Source organism: Agelaius tricolor, unplaced genomic scaffold (genome assembly GCF_023055355.1).
Source record: "Agelaius tricolor isolate 1412-34295 unplaced genomic scaffold, bAgeTri1.0.p SCAF_11, whole genome shotgun sequence".
NCBI lineage: Eukaryota > Metazoa > Chordata > Aves > Passeriformes > Icteridae > Agelaius > Agelaius tricolor.
The window spans coordinates 24,984,588-25,001,755 of NW_027269271.1; the positions used below are offsets into that span (position 1 = coordinate 24,984,588).

General features: G+C 37.8%; 1 protein-coding gene across 1 annotated transcript in view; it reads right to left on the reverse strand.

Moving 5' to 3' along the window:
* EPS15 (epidermal growth factor receptor pathway substrate 15) overlaps positions 1–17,168 on the reverse strand; it is a 47,831-nt gene that overhangs the window by 24,140 nt on the left and 6,523 nt on the right. The window contains 11 exon segments of the mRNA XM_071436716.1: positions 2,385–2,470; positions 5,820–5,979; positions 6,771–6,916; positions 8,393–8,587; positions 9,353–9,412; positions 9,845–9,970; positions 10,403–10,468; positions 10,870–10,965; positions 11,961–12,008; positions 12,332–12,421; positions 16,321–16,362. Coding sequence (XP_071292817.1) covers positions 2,385–2,470; positions 5,820–5,979; positions 6,771–6,916; positions 8,393–8,587; positions 9,353–9,412; positions 9,845–9,970; positions 10,403–10,468; positions 10,870–10,965; positions 11,961–12,008; positions 12,332–12,421; positions 16,321–16,362 — 1,115 coding nt within the window.

Below are 17,168 nucleotides of genomic sequence, written 5' to 3' on the forward strand. Positions count from 1 at the left end.
GTTTGATGCAAGTGTATGGCAGGGAGAGATTGTCCTGTTTTTCTGGAAGATGTTTTGCTCTTCCATTGCTATTGAGAAACGAACTCACCAGCTTTATGGTCCTTTTAATCTGATTTATACTTCAAGATAATTTTTAAATGTTGCTATCCAGCATATGTGAAGGATGACATCTCTGGTGAGATATCCCAAGTTAAGCTCAGCCACTCCTCTGCTTAGAGAGGAATGGAGTGTCAGGAAAGCTTGAAGAAATTCTGTGAATTTGTGGGCCATCACTAACTTTGAAAGCAAGAAAGCAAAGCTGGGTTTGTTGGGGAAGAAAAAGGTTTTGTGGCATGAAAACGAATGGTCCGGCCTCCCACCACGTTGATCAAGAAAAGCTTCAAATAGCTTTCTAAAAATACAGTGCAACTGCAACTGCAACAGAATTTAGAGACAGCAGTGCTAACAGGCTCAAAATGATGCAGGTTCCACAATGTCCAGAGGCAGATCATCCCCCCACCAGAGGGGTGTTATCCTCCCTAACAAGTGTTCTGCATTTCATTCTTCATCTGATCCTCAAGCCCCACCTTCCTGACACTGTATTTATCAAATTAAGATTAGCAAAGCTATTGGCCACCAGACCCCTTTCCCACACAAACTGCTGAGCCACAAAGACATCACCTCTGTATTCTTTGCTCAGTCTCTCCAGAAGCTCTTCTCCACACACTGTCATTCTTTTGGCCATTTCCTCTCCTGTTCTTTTTTTTTTTTTTTTTGTGGTTTTGTTTTTGAAGTGCACTTCAAAAATAGATTCAAATTCTATTGCTGGGTCTCAAAAATGCAGCTCTTGGACACTTCTCAATGGAATCAGAGATTAGATTTCTTATATATTGAGTCCAACAGCTGAACAATCCATCTTGCTTAATAATGAACAAAAATAACTTCAGTTTAAATTACATTTTTATATGACAACTATCAAGTCTGAACGTGTACTTGACCAGTTGTAATAGAAATGTGGATTCACCAAAGATTGAAGCACACTGTTAATCCCATTCTGTTCTGAACCTCTAAATCATATCAAAGTAAATTTCCCCTTTCTAAAAACAAATACACACTAAGAGTTGCCTCTATCCTATCTTCAACAATCTAGTATCATTAAATTGAAAATAATTGTCAATGTATATTTGCCCCTCAAGAAATAGTGACTTTTTCAGGAAGTAGTGACTTTTTCAGGTTCCTTCATAGCTCACAGTGAGAAAAGAAAACCAGACACAAACACAGCCTGACTTGCATTTTAGGCTGCAAGCCCACCTACTGAAAACCAACTTCATCTAAAAATTCATGCCAGCCAACAATTTATTTCCCTCTAAAATACCAACAGTAAATATACACAGTTGCAAATCCTATTTCAGGTTAATAAATATGAGTGTCCAAAAATGGAATTATATATAACCTGAAGAACAGTGGAGGCAGAGCAGAGAGAAGCAAGGAGGCAGTGGGAGTAATAAGAGAGAATAAGCAAGTGAAATGAAAAAATATTTATGCATTTAGGAAACAGATTGTGCTCTGACAAACTGCCAAGTTAAATCATTCCCACAAGTGACATGAATTAGAGAGGCAGATTTCATCATGACAAAGCAGCCACACTTAAAAAATAGGAAAATTTACTGTTTTTAATAGAATTTTCAGTGGATTTATGATAGTAACAAGAAAAACACTGAAGAAAAATACTTGCTGCCTCAAGAGCATTACCAAGACTATAGAAAATATATGAATTTGATTTTCTTAGTCACTTGAAGTCATCTTAATTACCTTAGAAATAATTAATGGAACCCAAGAGTCTGCAGACATCAAAACAATTTTTCTCAGTCCAGCAGTTTATTTTATTACACAAGAGCTGCATCCCCATCTTTACCCCCATCAAAACCCAGCAGAGGTCCATGCACAGTCATCTTCCCACTCCCTATCCTGCACACTCACTGATCTTTTCCATCTCACTTCCTTCCTGCCACCAAAAACAAGTCCTTGGAATGCCCTCTACAAATAAAAGGTAACTCACACTGGTTATATATGGTTCCAGCATCCTAAAGATTTGCTCCACTCACATCTGCCCATAAAGATGAACATGGAGAACATTCCCATGTCAGGCTGGTGAGACACACAGCTCTCTGAAACACACCCTGAGGGCACAAGGGACAGGCCCTTCCCAGTCCTGCTGCCACAAAGTGCACTCATGTGAGTGAACAGAGAGCAGCAGTGTCACACAGTACTACAGGCATGCTGACCCTTTACTCAGCAGAGCACTACCACCTGCTTTTCTCTTCTGCACTGAATTGTTCTTTAAAAAACAGTAAATAGCACAACTGAATCCAAGGCAATTCTCTGGCTATTCCTCCCTCACATACCTCTGCAGGTCCACAATTTCATTGTTTAATGTATCAAGTTCTTTAATTGCAGAAAAATCTGCTACAGAATTCGGTCCTTGAGTACTCTGAAAGATAAAAAATAAACACTGTTAGTCTGGAGCTTATGCTATTCAACTACTACATTCAATTTACTTTTTGTGGCAACATGAGCTGTCCTTTTGTAACAACTGCTGGTAGCATTGTATTTCAAACCTTCAATCTTAGGAACCCCAAAAGAGTACAGATGCTGGATGAGCAGAACACAACATACAGCCAAAGCATGGAGACAGCTCAATTCAAAGAGAGTTTGCTTCCACAAAAGCACAGGACTAGCTAATCATACAAAAAAACATAGAATCTTGTTCTAAAATAAGTCTTATGTTACAGCTAATATTTAGGTGGTTTCCTAGCATTGATTTGAGAGAGGTTTGCTTACTACTTTTATATTTCTTCACCTTGGTGATCCTCATGTTGCAGAGTAGACACTGACTTGCAAGGATTTAAGGGAGACTGAGCTTGTTTGACAGGAACTTCCAGAGTACTCAATGAAACTTTGATAATACAAAGTCACAGGGTAACTTGCACCCATGAGTTCCCATTTGCTTAATGTCTTTGTAAGACAATGACTGTAATACAAATTATTTGTTTCAAAAGAAGTACACATAAATGGATAGAGAACAAATGCTGAAGACAGAAATGCTGTAATTATTCTTCTGTGCCTTGTCACAACATGAACATGCTTACAAAGCAACAGCCAGTGCAGCTACCTCCTATAAATACATCCATTCCTTCAAGTCTTGAATAAAGTCATTCAGGACAAACACAGCACTCTGAGGACAAGTACATACATATCATTTTAAAAGGCAAGTGATAACCCCCAAAATAACACAAAAGTTTTTAAATGCTTACGTTTCTCTACAGATAAAGCAAGATATTATTAACTATGTGCTTGCTCAGACTGATACTCTGGGGAAGAAAAAAACCAAGAGCTATGAACCACTAAACTGGGAGCACACTGGCTGAGAATATTATTCAGCAGAGCTACAGACTACTCATGCATATTTTACTAGCACAAATGGTATGAACTGGGAATTAAAAAAAAAAACAAAAACAAAAAAACCAACCAAATTCTATTCTTAAACTGGTTAGTGTACAGCTTCCCAAATGGGCAAACTAGCAGTGATGCTCAATCCTGCTCTACAGGAATTACACAGGAGTTTTGCGCAGTTGATCATGGCATTCCAATGGGGATTTTTACTTCTCCTATGACAAGGATAGAAGGAATACATGGAAATATTAGCCGCAACAAAAATTTTTTCCAGGCCTCCTTCTTTCACCAGTTAAAGAAATTCTGCACACTAATGCCAGCATCAAACTTGAGGAAAATGTAGTTCAATCTTATTTTCAATTGCTCAGGAGAACTGGTGGGGGGCAGGAACATAAAAGGCAACATTTTTTAGCTTCAATACACATGTTAACAAGGACAAGTTAGAACCATAGGCTGCCATCACTACATTGCAACATACATGCAAAACAGCACCTCCAGTTTTTAACTCGAAGTCGTAGTAAAAGGAAATTCCCATGAAAATTCTTTGAGAGGACCTTAAAAAAAAGTTTAATTTTTATGGCTTGTGATGCAAATGGTGACTACAAACAGTTCTGGGACAGGAAACACAGCAACAGGTTTTAAACCACAATGAAATACCATTTTACTTACTGATATTTCTGCTATCACCTTTGTATGGGTCAACTCAGAAGATGAAGCCTAACACGGCGTTTTGGGTTTTTTTTTTTTACCATGTACACCACATCAAGAAAACCAGCAAAAAGCCTATCCCCTACTACTGACTCAAGCCTTTGAGTTCAAATCTTGAACAATAATCTTGGACAAAAAAGTTCTTTCATATCAAAAAGACAACACAACAACTCCTTTGAAAAAGCTCAAAATGAGCTTTTTGAAGGTTCAGCTCAATTTAGTAAAAAACCCTCTTGTTCAGGATTTACAGAGCTAATTGAAAGCTAACTTACCTTCTTACACAATATTCTCACTCATCATTTAAGTTAGTAATGAAATAAAAATCACACTGATGTCTTTGAGAGTTTTACAAAATCAATTTACATCCACAGAACAGCAGCAACCAACATCTAATGCTTTCTAATCACTCCATTTTCTGTGCTATCTTCAGTAAAGCCATGGGCATTAATCCTAATGATAAATGCCAAATGCTACACTGGGCTACTACTGTGTCACCACTTCCCCTGCAATTTCACCAAGAAGACACAGAGTTTTCTGTTTTCACTTTAAGCAACCCACAGGAGCAGCCCCAGAGGTCTGGGCTCAAGGGAGAACCCCAGGGTTACTCTGGATGAACAACACTGGAAATCAGCAGAACTTGAGCAGAACTTGACACCTGAGAGAAGTGCTGAGCTCATTCATGACTGTGGGAGAGTCTTAGAAGGATGCTCATTATTAAACCAACAGACATAAAAAATATTAGAAAAGCAAAGTTTCTCTAACCTTGAGAAAGCAGAGTTAACAAACTGACAGAATAATAAGGATGAAAAGCAGAGTGGTGCAGAATGGAAAAAACAGTCCAAACTAGAAAAGAGACATAGAAAGGAAAGCAAACATACAAAAAAGATTAGTAGAGTTGCAAATAAAGCAATTACTTTTTAAAAACAGAATGTAAAAACAAATTAGGTACCAGTTACAGAAACTCAAAAAAATAGTGCCAAATTTTGAGTTTCATTTTTCCAGGTGTGAATTTTTCATTCTGTTTAAGAAAATTGTAGAATTAGGTCAATGTATTGCACAACCAAGAAAAGATAACTCACATCAGACTTCATGATGTGTAAAACATGTAAGAATTTGTGATGACCTCTAGCATTCTGATAGATACAAGCTGAACTGCTGAGGTACAGCTAACTGCTGGATTAAGATAGATGGCAACCAACAGGCTATGGAGATATCTAAACTATTAGTGAGGTATAAAATGGGGGACCATTTACTTTTAAAATTTTAAATAACTCCAAACTTTTAGTTCACATTGTTTCCAAACTTATTAAAAAAGATTGATGTAAAAAAGGTAACTGAACACATTAGGAGAAAAGCACAAGTGAACTTGTGCATGTCACTTCAGATCAAAACTCAAATTTCTTTAAAATGGCAGCAGAAGGATTATTCTTTCAAAAGAGAAAATAATGCTTTCCCAACATAAGATCTCTCTGCTTGGTTGGCAGGTGTAATAAATGGCAGCTTCATTTTGAAATATGGATGGAAATTTTTTGTCAATTCTTTGCACCTAAGATTTGTTTACTTCCTGATATTGTGATAAATTTAAGGTATGCCAGCACTTGAGGTTGCTTCTTGCGTAGCCTTTGAAATTGACATTATTTGTTTGGGATGCACACCAAAAATGCCAAACCCATCCTTACCTTTTGTAAACTGACACCCCTGTCTGAAGGTGGAATCATCTCTGGAGTCAGAGCCTGAGGAGGATCAATGCCCTTTGTTAACTTCTGATTAATTAAATGGAAAGCCAAAGCAAACTGTTCCTTTGAAAGCTTCCCGCAGTCCTTGGTGTCACAGAGAGCCCTGCACAGAGATGCACATGCAATTTTAAAAAATCCTCATTTCTCCAACTACAGTCCTATTTAGTGTAGTTGCTGTCATTTACAAATGTGAAAATTGCTAGGGTGTATCTCCTCTTCTAAAGCAAAACTAGAGGCATAGGAAACATCACTCAAATACACACAGCCACTTCCACTTTGCATGTTGGGGCCCACAGCTGTGCTCTGGTGAAAAGCACAATCAGGCCTGTAGGACACTAGCAACACCTTCAGAACCAACACAAGTTTATTTATATTTTCCTAATTTAGCAGTTGTGTTAACCATAACTTGGGGGAAAGAAAAGTTGCTCCTATCAGTATGCCTGCAACAGCTCATAGCACAGAAAGAATTAAAAAGCATTGAGTGCAATGAAAGAATTTCTGTAATGAATAATGCCAAATAAACACATAGCTATAAGGAAAGACAGGTTGTAGAATAAGGTGGGACATAATTCTTGCATGCTAAAAATTTTATGGAAACAATTCCCTTTCCCAGTACATGAGTAGGATCAGTGATCAGATACCTGTGATGATGTGATGTCTTAAATACACAGGGATAGCTGAAGTGCAGCATTTGTAACAATCTGTGTTCAGGCATAAACCTGATTTCCACCCATTTCTGTCCCAGAGCAGAAGCAAGTAAGTTCTCACTGGTTATACAGTGATAGATAAAAGCCATGCTATTATATACAGAAATGTCACTTTCAGAAATGCCAGCATAGCAAGAAGTGAGAACTATGCCATCATCTACACAGCTGTCACAGGAAAAAAACCTACCAGATATGTGCAAGGAGAGCAGAAGGCAGTCCTGTTTTCAGGAACAGTTCTTTGGCTTCCCCACCTGACACAAATCCATCCATGTCCTTGTCAGTTTTCACAAAGATCTCATCGTACTTAATTTTGTCTGCAGGCGACACAACCCACTGAAGGGGGGTGAGGATGGAAGGGAAAAAACCAAAACCACAACACTAAGATACAGGCAAGGTCTGTTTCCAGTTCAGATTTACATAATTCAAGGACTACAGCATAGATTTTTAAAAAGTGACACAGGTGCCTAGCTCATGAACCAGTTTTATCCTCCCAAACAGACACGCAGAGATCCTCAAGCAACTGCAAAAGTAGAAGCTTTTCCCTCAGGAAAGCAGCCAGGCTGCTTGGTGCTGCTCTGCCCCCCAACCAAGGCATTCCTTGGAGGCTGGATCTCCTCCCTCATCCCTGGCTCAGTCACAGTCCTGCTGACTGTCTGGCTCTATCAATTTTATTCCCCTTTACACAGCTGGGAAGCTTTAGCTGGAGGGACAGGAGAGCTGCTCAAGCCCAGGTTGTTAATAGCTGGGCACGTTCTAAACTGAAGAATTCACATCTGAACAAGGTAAAGATGGGAATTAGAGCCACTTCTGTTACTTGAGCAATCTTTCACAACATTCAGCTAATATAAAGATGTCTGGGGTTTTTTGAGTGAGAACAGCTTCAAGTGCATGTATGGATGCTAATTAATTTCAGTGCACACAGACAATTAACAGATGACTCCCAAATGGTGCTGTACACAAACTCACCCAGAATGGCACTGCTTTGAAATACATACAGCAAGATTTACCCTCAAGGCAAGGAAATTTCCAGGTTAAAACCTTGGCACCTCCAAAATTTAGATGCCAGTTTCTTACTGATTACTCAAATAAGGGTACCCAAATGTCCAAGCTGCATTAAGTAGCACAGTTCTTATCTTAAATACCCTTATCAATGTTTTTTTCTTATTTTGAATATAACAATTTATATATAAGCTACTTGGCAAGACATTTCCCAATTTTTGGACTCTAAAATGATGAGAAGTAAATAAGATGTCTGGGGAGGGTAAGAGGCATCAAGTTGCCTAATAATCACATTCAGAACAAAAATCAAATCTCCTGTGTCTAGGTGGATGTGCTGCACCTTTTGTTTTCTTTTCCCATTGCTTGCATTTATCTATTCCATTTTTAATTCATGTCTTCTCCAAACTGCACACATGCACACACATACATGACTGTGTACATGCCACAAACTGTTCTAAGAATGTGTCCACATTCCAATCAGTCCTCATCCAGAAAACTTGTGCTCTGCAGATGTGTACCTGGACCACTATTTTTTTTTTTAGCTTGAAATAATTTGTTCTAAAAATATCTTCAAAATCTGTAATAAACAATATTTTTTATCCATTCGTTTATATCTGAAGACATTTAGGAAAAGTAAAACAGGGTAAATTTTACACCTCTCCATCTATTCTTCCCATCAGCCTCCTAAAACGAACCAACAGGGCAAGAAGCAAACTAAAAACCTGTATCAAGCCTCTTCACACAGGCAGTCTCTGAAGCACAGAGCTAAGAGCAGAAACCTTCTAATCCCCAGTAACTTCAGAACTGTACCTGCGTTAGTGGTGTTTTGGCAGCTAAAATGCCCACAGGTGGCAAGGACTGATGAGATTCTTTGGTTGAAGATGGTATTAATGGCATTGCTCCTGGAACACTGAGAGGTTTTCTCTTGGATGGTGGCACCAAAGCTGCAGGCAAGGACATTGGCACTGGTTCTTTCTCCAAAGCACAGTATACCAAAAACATGGCCTGAACAAGAAAAAAAATGTGTGTGGAAGTAAATATATTAGAAATATATATACATATATATAGAGAGACTAAAGAATTCATTAAAAAATAACTCTGTAGCATTTTTTCATTATGTTTCCCCTTCACAAGCCCCTCAATTGATGCAGCTCATTGCCTTCTAAATTGTGTTTTTCATTACCACTTTCTTTTGAGGATCAGTGCTGAGCAAGTGAAGTTCAGTATCTTTCAGAACATTAAAATAATCTTCCAAGCTTGTGCCAGTACTTGTGGAATTTTATTGGAGAGAAGACTTCAAACACTTTAGTTTATCGCCATTTTCCCAGAAATTGCTCCACTTAGCATTTAATTCTTTTGTTGTGGCCATCTCTAATTTAACACTTCTTACTATTATTTCATCAGTCCTGGCTTTAGTAGTGTTAAAATTCTAACTTACTACAAACTTTCCTCAAGGATGCCTTGAGGCATTCAAGCTCTATAAATACTGAAGGTTAAGGTAAAACTCAGTGCAAACACTCAAGTGTCTCATGGGACAGCAGATCTCAGGTGTGAGTTTTTAATGGCTCATCTAACCCGCAGAGAAAGTTACTGCTGTGTACTGAGACACATTCAACAAACTGACAGAAACATTAAACAGCACTAAAACTTGATTAAGGACTCTGAATAAAGATAATAGATGAACCACACAGTCAGAAATTAATACACAGTGCATCTCTTTTAAACCCTGCCACCAGGCTTTCAAAATCCCAAGAGGCAGAAGATACTTACAACTGCAAACTCATCTCGATCCAACATTCCATCACGGTCAATGTCACTCAATTCCCACACCTACCAATAAAAAGCAGAATATAGGCATCTTTGGCTAAACTGCAGCAGTTTCCTACTTAAATCTTCATTAAAAACAAACAGGAGAACAGCCTCCCCCCACCATAGCTCCAGTTCTATTAACAGCATTAGTTTGCAGTGAGCAATGTAAATTCACATAAACCACACAAAAGCAGAGAGATTCTTAAGTTGGAGACAGGCACCCAGCCTGACCCAAGTGTTAAAGAGTACACATAACTGATAAACTGCAGCTGGAGGTCATCTATCCAAATAGCAAAAGAAATTTTATTTTTCTGTTCAAAAGTTCACACTCCATAAAATCTAATATAAAAGTTAGGTTCATTACTACAACTCTTCAATTTGAAAAACAGGTATTGCTGAGTGCAGCACAGGTATTAGTTGTGAACTGACAATTAGGAAGAAAGATCTTCTTACTCGTCCTAAGATATCCACTGGCAGTTTTGAGTTGAGGAGCACAGGTTTCACCTTATCCCCTGACAACAGTCCATTCACTGGATTCAGGCTGTCAAAAATAGAATCATACTTGACCTTGTCTTCCAGCTGCAGGGGCAGAAGAAAAATATTACATATACAAACAGTCACATTCATAGCATAAGAAGCAGAAGTTCTTTCAAAAGTGTTAACTTTTTTTAATAAAGACACATTGCAGTTCCTGATGCTTATAAGAAAACATCAAAAAGATACTATTTTTAAGTCAAAGACTCATCAAAACCCTGTGAGATTTCTTCTTCAATTATTTTCATGACTTCATGTAACAATCTTTTTTTTTTCTTTATTTTAAATTTCTAAACATGAAGATATTTCCCAAGAGTCAAGTGTTCTTATTAAATTAGGTCTATTAGCCCAATTACGAATTTGATAGGAATGGTAACTATCATACTTTAGAAATGCAGCATTAAATTTTTCTAAGAAAGACAGGTTTTCCTGCAAACCTGATTAACAGTTCTAGGTAACAGCTAATATTTAGTTTACCTTTACAGCCCATGGTAGATCACTTGATGCTGTTCCACTGAGTAGCAAAGGACTACCAGTATCAGTCTAAGGAAAAACAAGACAAAAAGCCAGCAGACACATTAAAAGAGATGTGATTCTGACTTTGCAAAACCACCCCCTTATTTGAGAAGCTGCTTCTCAAAGCCAGAACTGCATTTTAGTCATTCATACCAAAATTTAGAGCAAGAAATGTTAAATGTTTATTCCATTAAGGACAACACTAATAGAACAAATACCATATATCTTCAAATTATACACAATTTTATATTCAAATCCCCACTAGAACATGTAGCAGCTTATTCCATACTGCTTGATTCTTTTCCCTGTTGTAGGGCCCCATTGCCCTACAACATCACCCTCTAAGTGTTTGGCATTTACACCAAACCTTCCTAATTTTTCACTTAAAAGCAGTTCTTAATAATGTTCAATTTAAAATGAAATCTTACAAATCTTGGTGGAGGAACAGGCAAGTTAAGACTACTCAGGGAAACATCCAATCCATTCTGTGCACAGGCTACAAGTCTCAGAGCCACAAAAAATTCCTACAGGGAAAAGAAATTTTGAAGGGTTTATAAAATGAAAAAATATATTATATATGAAAATATAATTTTAAAATATAGTAAAATTTCAGAAGAATGAAGAGCTTTTCTAGTGTGACTGTATAGATGAAAAGTTGCACATGGCTTCAAAGGGGGACAGAAAGTGACAGAAAGCAGCAGCCAGCAAAATGCTGGATTCCTTCTGTAAGAAAAATTTTGCAATTAATTTTCCAAGAATTAAGTAACTTTCTGGCCAGTGTAGTCAGTTCTCAGCACTCAGTTCTTCTGTAACAGAACATTGAAAATTTGAAGTGTAATTGCAGCTGTTTATCTTGGAGGAACTGAGCTGATCCCACAGATGGTTGACGGAGCAGAGAAAAACAGAAAAATGAACCAAAAGAAGCCCAAAAAACCCCAAAATTGTTTGGTAGACATTACAGCCTCCTCCTCTTCCTACCATGGGAAGAAGCAGTTCCCTCTCCACAGACTGTTATTTATATTTCAAATCAAACAGCAACACACATTAGAACTTGTGGTAGCACCACTGAGATGCAAATTTTGTCCCCACACTGCTCATTGCCACAGCTTGGGAAGGACAACTCCAAACAGAATGTACCAATGTCAAGTCCACCATAATTAAAGTAACAAGAATTTTTAAGATTTTACAAGAATTTTAATTTCTGCTTTGTTTCCTACGAGATTATGAGGAAAAAGTCACCTTTTTCATAAATGCAGTACTTTAAACCTTAAATTACTTCTAAGCAAATTGCACAGCTACACATCAGCCCATTTTGCAACCTAGAGAAAAGCTGATGAGGTAGCTGAAGGCTATTTATTGTAGCTTCCACTCAAATGGGAATTACATAGCCAGTCAAAATTAGAAAAAATCTGTTAGAAAAATCTGTTAGAAAAACTGCTTTCCTGAACCAAAAATTTCAACTTTCATCTTGTTTCAAGGCTGGGTAATGGTTAGTGATACACCACATAAATAATCATACCTGTTTGTTCAGGATACCTTTGCCATCAGTATCAGCTAGGTCCCAAATCTGAAATATAAAATTAATAAAGGGTTCAGTTCAGTTCAGGTAAAGTGCTTCAGAGGAAGCAAGTTCTCCCTCCATTTATAATGGACCCTTGGAGGAAAGTTCACATCTTAACTTCTATGATAATACTTAATTTTGATGACAAATTTAAATATTGCAATAATTTCCATGACTAAATAGAAACTATTGGAACTATTGGATAGAACAACTGAAAACACATTAGGGAAGATCATGTATCCTGTAGTGCTACTAAGTATTTTAATTTAAAGAGAATACTATCTGAAGCAAGAAGACCGGATAAATAATAAAAAATTGCCATTAAATACCTTTCCAAGTACCAAATCTGTCAATCCAGACTTTTTCAAGAAAACAGCTGCATCAGAAGCTAACACTCTTCCAGCATTAGCAGAATCAACCTGGGAGAGAAAGAAATCCTCACATGACAAACTGGCTTTTGAATTGATGCCATCTCTTTACACAGGCTCTCAAAAAGCTACTGAAGGAGAATGCTCAAGTTAACAGTCACTCTGAGGACTATCTTCTGAACCTATCTAATTAGTCCCTCCTAATCACAGGCTTTTCTTCTTGATGCCATCAAAACATGTGATTTTTAAGAACAGAGAATTCCAGGGTTTGATTACTTTTCATTGTCCAGCTCTGCATTCGTTACTGTTAGGGTCTGAAAAAGAAAGCTCTGCTTTGAAGATACCTTTACCACCACAGCAGAGGGAAATACTCCCTGAAGTGAAATTTATTTACACAGTGAAGAAGTTGGTGATACTGGCAGCATACCAATCAGCATGCATTTCTCCCTGGATCAATAGAGATCATTAAAATAGAGAGTTATTCAAGTTCTTAAGTGGAAACGCTACCTAAACTAAACCTTTTCAAAAGGAAACCTACATGGTGATGGTAAGGGCTAGGGAAATAGAGGAAAAGCTGAGAATCCTTGAGAGCCTAAAGAAAAGGATTCTTCAAAAGGGCACAGTATGGAAAATAGAACTAGGTGTATCTTCAGTCCATTCCGACTGTCAGCCTTACTACACACCACAGGTAGGGTGATGATGATGATGACAACTGCACCACTTCCAGTCTCACAGCTTAGTGTTTAAACAAAGGCCATATTCAATATTGTGTTTGGAACACACGACCAGCTGCCCCAGCTCACAGCTGCAGCACACACAAGGTGCTCAAAGCTAACAGCTTCCCAAGATGGGATTAGAGCTGGCTCCTGAAAGACTGTGGGGAATTTATCATTTGGAAGGAATGCTGCAGCAGTTGTCTGTAGATACTTCTGAAAGGGAACAAAACACTCTGAAACCCCCAAATCGTAATTTAATATGCAAGTGAAAACAACTATTGTTTTTAACATAACCAGTATGATTTTTATTAGGAGAGGGCTTTTCCTGTAACTGAGGATGCCCTGGTCAGAGCAATAAGGTTGCAAACACTGCAGTCCAGCAGTTGGGCTGTTATGGGAGAGCTGTTCATCTATAGGCACAAAGCTGCCAAGACAGAGCATCAAACCCCCTTTTAAATAGTGCAGTTGACCTTGCATGTAACACAACAATCTTGGCATCCACTCAGAAAAGCTCCAGCCTAGCACTCCTCCTTCAAGCAAGTCAGAGAACACCACAGTATCAGCTGTGTTTACTTTTTAGTTCCCCAAGTCCAGGCCAGAGGAAGGTGACTTTAAGGGATTTAAGCAGGATTCTTACTTAACCCAATACTGATCTAGTTTCTTTTTGTACAATTAATTATCAAAACCTTGATAACTGTTTTTTTAAAGGGCTGATTTCAATTTCTGTACAAATTACTGAGTCTTGAGTGCTGGAGTGGGGTGACTTATGTTTGATTATTGCCCTGGGATGATGGCTGGTGCTTGTCAGTTATACACCAGCTTGGCAGAGCTTTTCCCCTGATGTGTAAGGAGCAGTTTCCACAGCTGCATCAGCCAACACTCCCCTTGGTACAGCCTGTCTCTTGTAGGACCAGGAATTACCAAAAGTTACAAACATGCATCTGATGTGATTAGGGCAGAAGGTTACAGTGAGAAGTGCTTCAGTTCAGGACTCATCAAGAACTCAGCACTGCTTCCCTGCTGCACTGCATCATGTGATTAAGTAATTTCCAAGTGTTTTATGACAGGTATTTAAGTTTATCCTTTAACCTCACCCTGCTTTGAGTCAGTCTATAAAAGGTTAAACAGAAAAATATTTATTTGAAAGAAAAGAGTGCCTACTGAAAGGTTGAGGTTCCAATCTCATTCTAAGTACAAAAGGCAGGATTTACACCCATTTCACAACACACCTTTTGCCAGATGAATTCCTTTAAGTTTGTGATAGAACTGAAAGTGTAGTCAGCATCAGAGCTGTTCCAGGTGATGAATTTATTCATATAAAAGCACACTCCACCAGCACCATAAGACAAAGTGGGAAATGTCTCTCTGAATTTCTGTTCTGAAATCTGACATCTCCTTATCTGAGGAATGGAAGGGAAAAGTTCCCCAGTGGAACTGAAAGTCTTCTGACATGTTTGAAAGCTCCTCTTTAGGAAAAATCCTTGCAGCAAAGAGCTCATCTGAGCAAGTCAGAAAAATAATCCTCTGGGAAACAAATCCACTGGCACCACTTCACTAACAGTAACATCATGTTTAAGGAATCCCTGTTCCTGTACACTGCTGAAACCACTGGACAACAAATAGTGCTCTAATTTCACTAAGCTATGTATTCCAACAAATGGAAGACACTGACTTAGCAACCAGTATCACATTTGTGCTTCAATTCATTTCCTTTATCCAAGTTTTTGCTCCACACTTCAGTGGTTGAGCAAACGGGGTCAGGAGGAAGAGACAGGCACATGGCAAAGTCCTGACAGTCGGAGTCAGGACTGAGCTGGCAACCACAATGTGCAGAACAATCAGTTCCCAGCCTTTTCTTGTATCTTATTATAAGGGACTCTCCTAAGGCTTTTAATCCAATGCCTGGAGATAAGCACACAGTGGATTTGCCCATCTGAAGGAAAACTTTATGAGGGTGATACTATCTCCTTCAGCCATCAGGAGCCACCTGAACTTTGATCAAGGTAAACTCTCTCTTCTTGTTTAGCCATTTCAAATCTGCTACTGTCCTGCAGTGGAGAAAATCCCTTACTGAAGTACAATGGCAAGCTCAGACTTCTGTTCTCAGACTGCTGTTTTTGCACTTGATAATGGGACTAATCTTCTAAGCACAATCTGAAAATAGGGCATGGATAGAAATCATGGCCTTGTCCCTTCCCCAGCACATAGTTTACATTCTGATGTTGACACACAGAGGAAGCTCCTAAATAAGGAGGCCATATACACCATAACCTTAGAGGAGCATTACCAGTTGCACAAAGGTAAAAAAAAAACTTGGTTGGTTTTTTATAGGGTTCATCAATTACTCATCAGGTGTATTACAAAACAAAATTATTTTTAACTGTTTTATACAGCCAAGTAGTTTAACTTCCTTGAAAGTTTTTACAATACATTTGTACAATAAAGTACATTATGTACATGACTGAAAATACTGTTATTACAGAAGAGGTGAAACAGCTATTTTTGAAAAAAAGTTTATTTATAGGAATCAAAACGTCTTGGTGTCAAAATATAGAAGACAAGTGATAAATAATTCTTATATTTTATTTATATGTATTTTTCATTTTTGCATCAAGTAGTCAAAAGATTTGCATCTGTTGAGTGAAGCTGCAAGAACTACAGACATTCTTTTTGCATTCAGTGGCCTTCTATCCAAATTTCACTCCTTACAACATCCTGTGATTAACTCTGGGGATATTCTGAGCGAGAATCAAGTTTTACATGACACTAACTGAGCTACAAATGCAAGAAATTAATCTTCACTTGTAAAAAGTAACCAAGGACATATCAATACAGCATTTTTAAAGAATTTACTCCATCCCAAGACCTCACAGTCTGTTAGAACAGTCAAGTGATGTATGTCATATACACCTGGCAGTTCCCTAGAAAATAAAGGGATATATTAATAATAATAATAAATATAATATTAATAATATTATAATATTATTAATAATATTTATAATATTATAATATTATTAATAATAATAAATTTAATAATAAATATTAAATTTATACTGATAGAGCTCAGACCTACATGTTAGTTACTATAAAAATACATTTTAAAGCACTATTATTTTTCTTGAGCTTTTATTGTTTACACACTGTTGATCAGGCTGAGTCCATAGCAAAAGAATATCAATTCTTTAAAATCCAGATGAGGATTTCAGAATATATACCTTTTCAGAATATACATACCTGTCGATAGAATTTCTCATACACAGGATTTGCACTCGATAGCTGTAAAAGAGACACAGAGGAAAAATGAGCCCTGGAGATCCATATTTCAATTTCCCTCTCCCTGGACACATAAAGACATAAAACACACTCCACTGGTCTTCAAAGAAGCATTAAGGATTTATTCTGCACAATGATGAGGAACTAGGACAGCTCTTCATACTTTTACAAGACTGACTTCTTGTTTTGCAGTCACTGACACCACCCCAGATCAGATTTCCCTCAGCCAGGTCACCAGGTGAGGCTGAGTGAAACAGGAACTCTTAGGCAACATTGCCTGGGGGCAAAAGCAGAAACCTGAATCGACTCAGGCTAGGAAGTGCTCTCTAATATTAGAGTACAAAGCAATATCATTTTATTTCACTGTCCTCTGCATAGTTCTTTAGAATTTAGTGTCATATGCAACCAGCCTGTAAAATTTTCAGTTACCCAAATTAATCCCTGGATTCAAAACTAAACCCACAGCAACAGTACCACATTAAAATAGAATAATATTCTAACTTTGGGGTTTGTAATTTGAACTCTTGTTGGGGATAACTTTTGCCTTCATTCCACTGCCCTCTACCAGACATTCGGGGCTCACCTAAAGTTAAGTGGACAAGGATAAAACAGCCCCTTTGGAAAAGGCTCTTTCTTTATTTTTAAATTATTCTTAAAAACGCCAAAAAAATCTAAGACCTGAAACAATGCAAAACCTCATCTCTTGGCCTACACGAAATAACCTTGCCCAACAGTCTGCCAAGAAATGAAGTGTTAGGGTTACTTCTCTTCCCCAGTATAAGAACAGGTACAAAATCAGATTCTGCTTT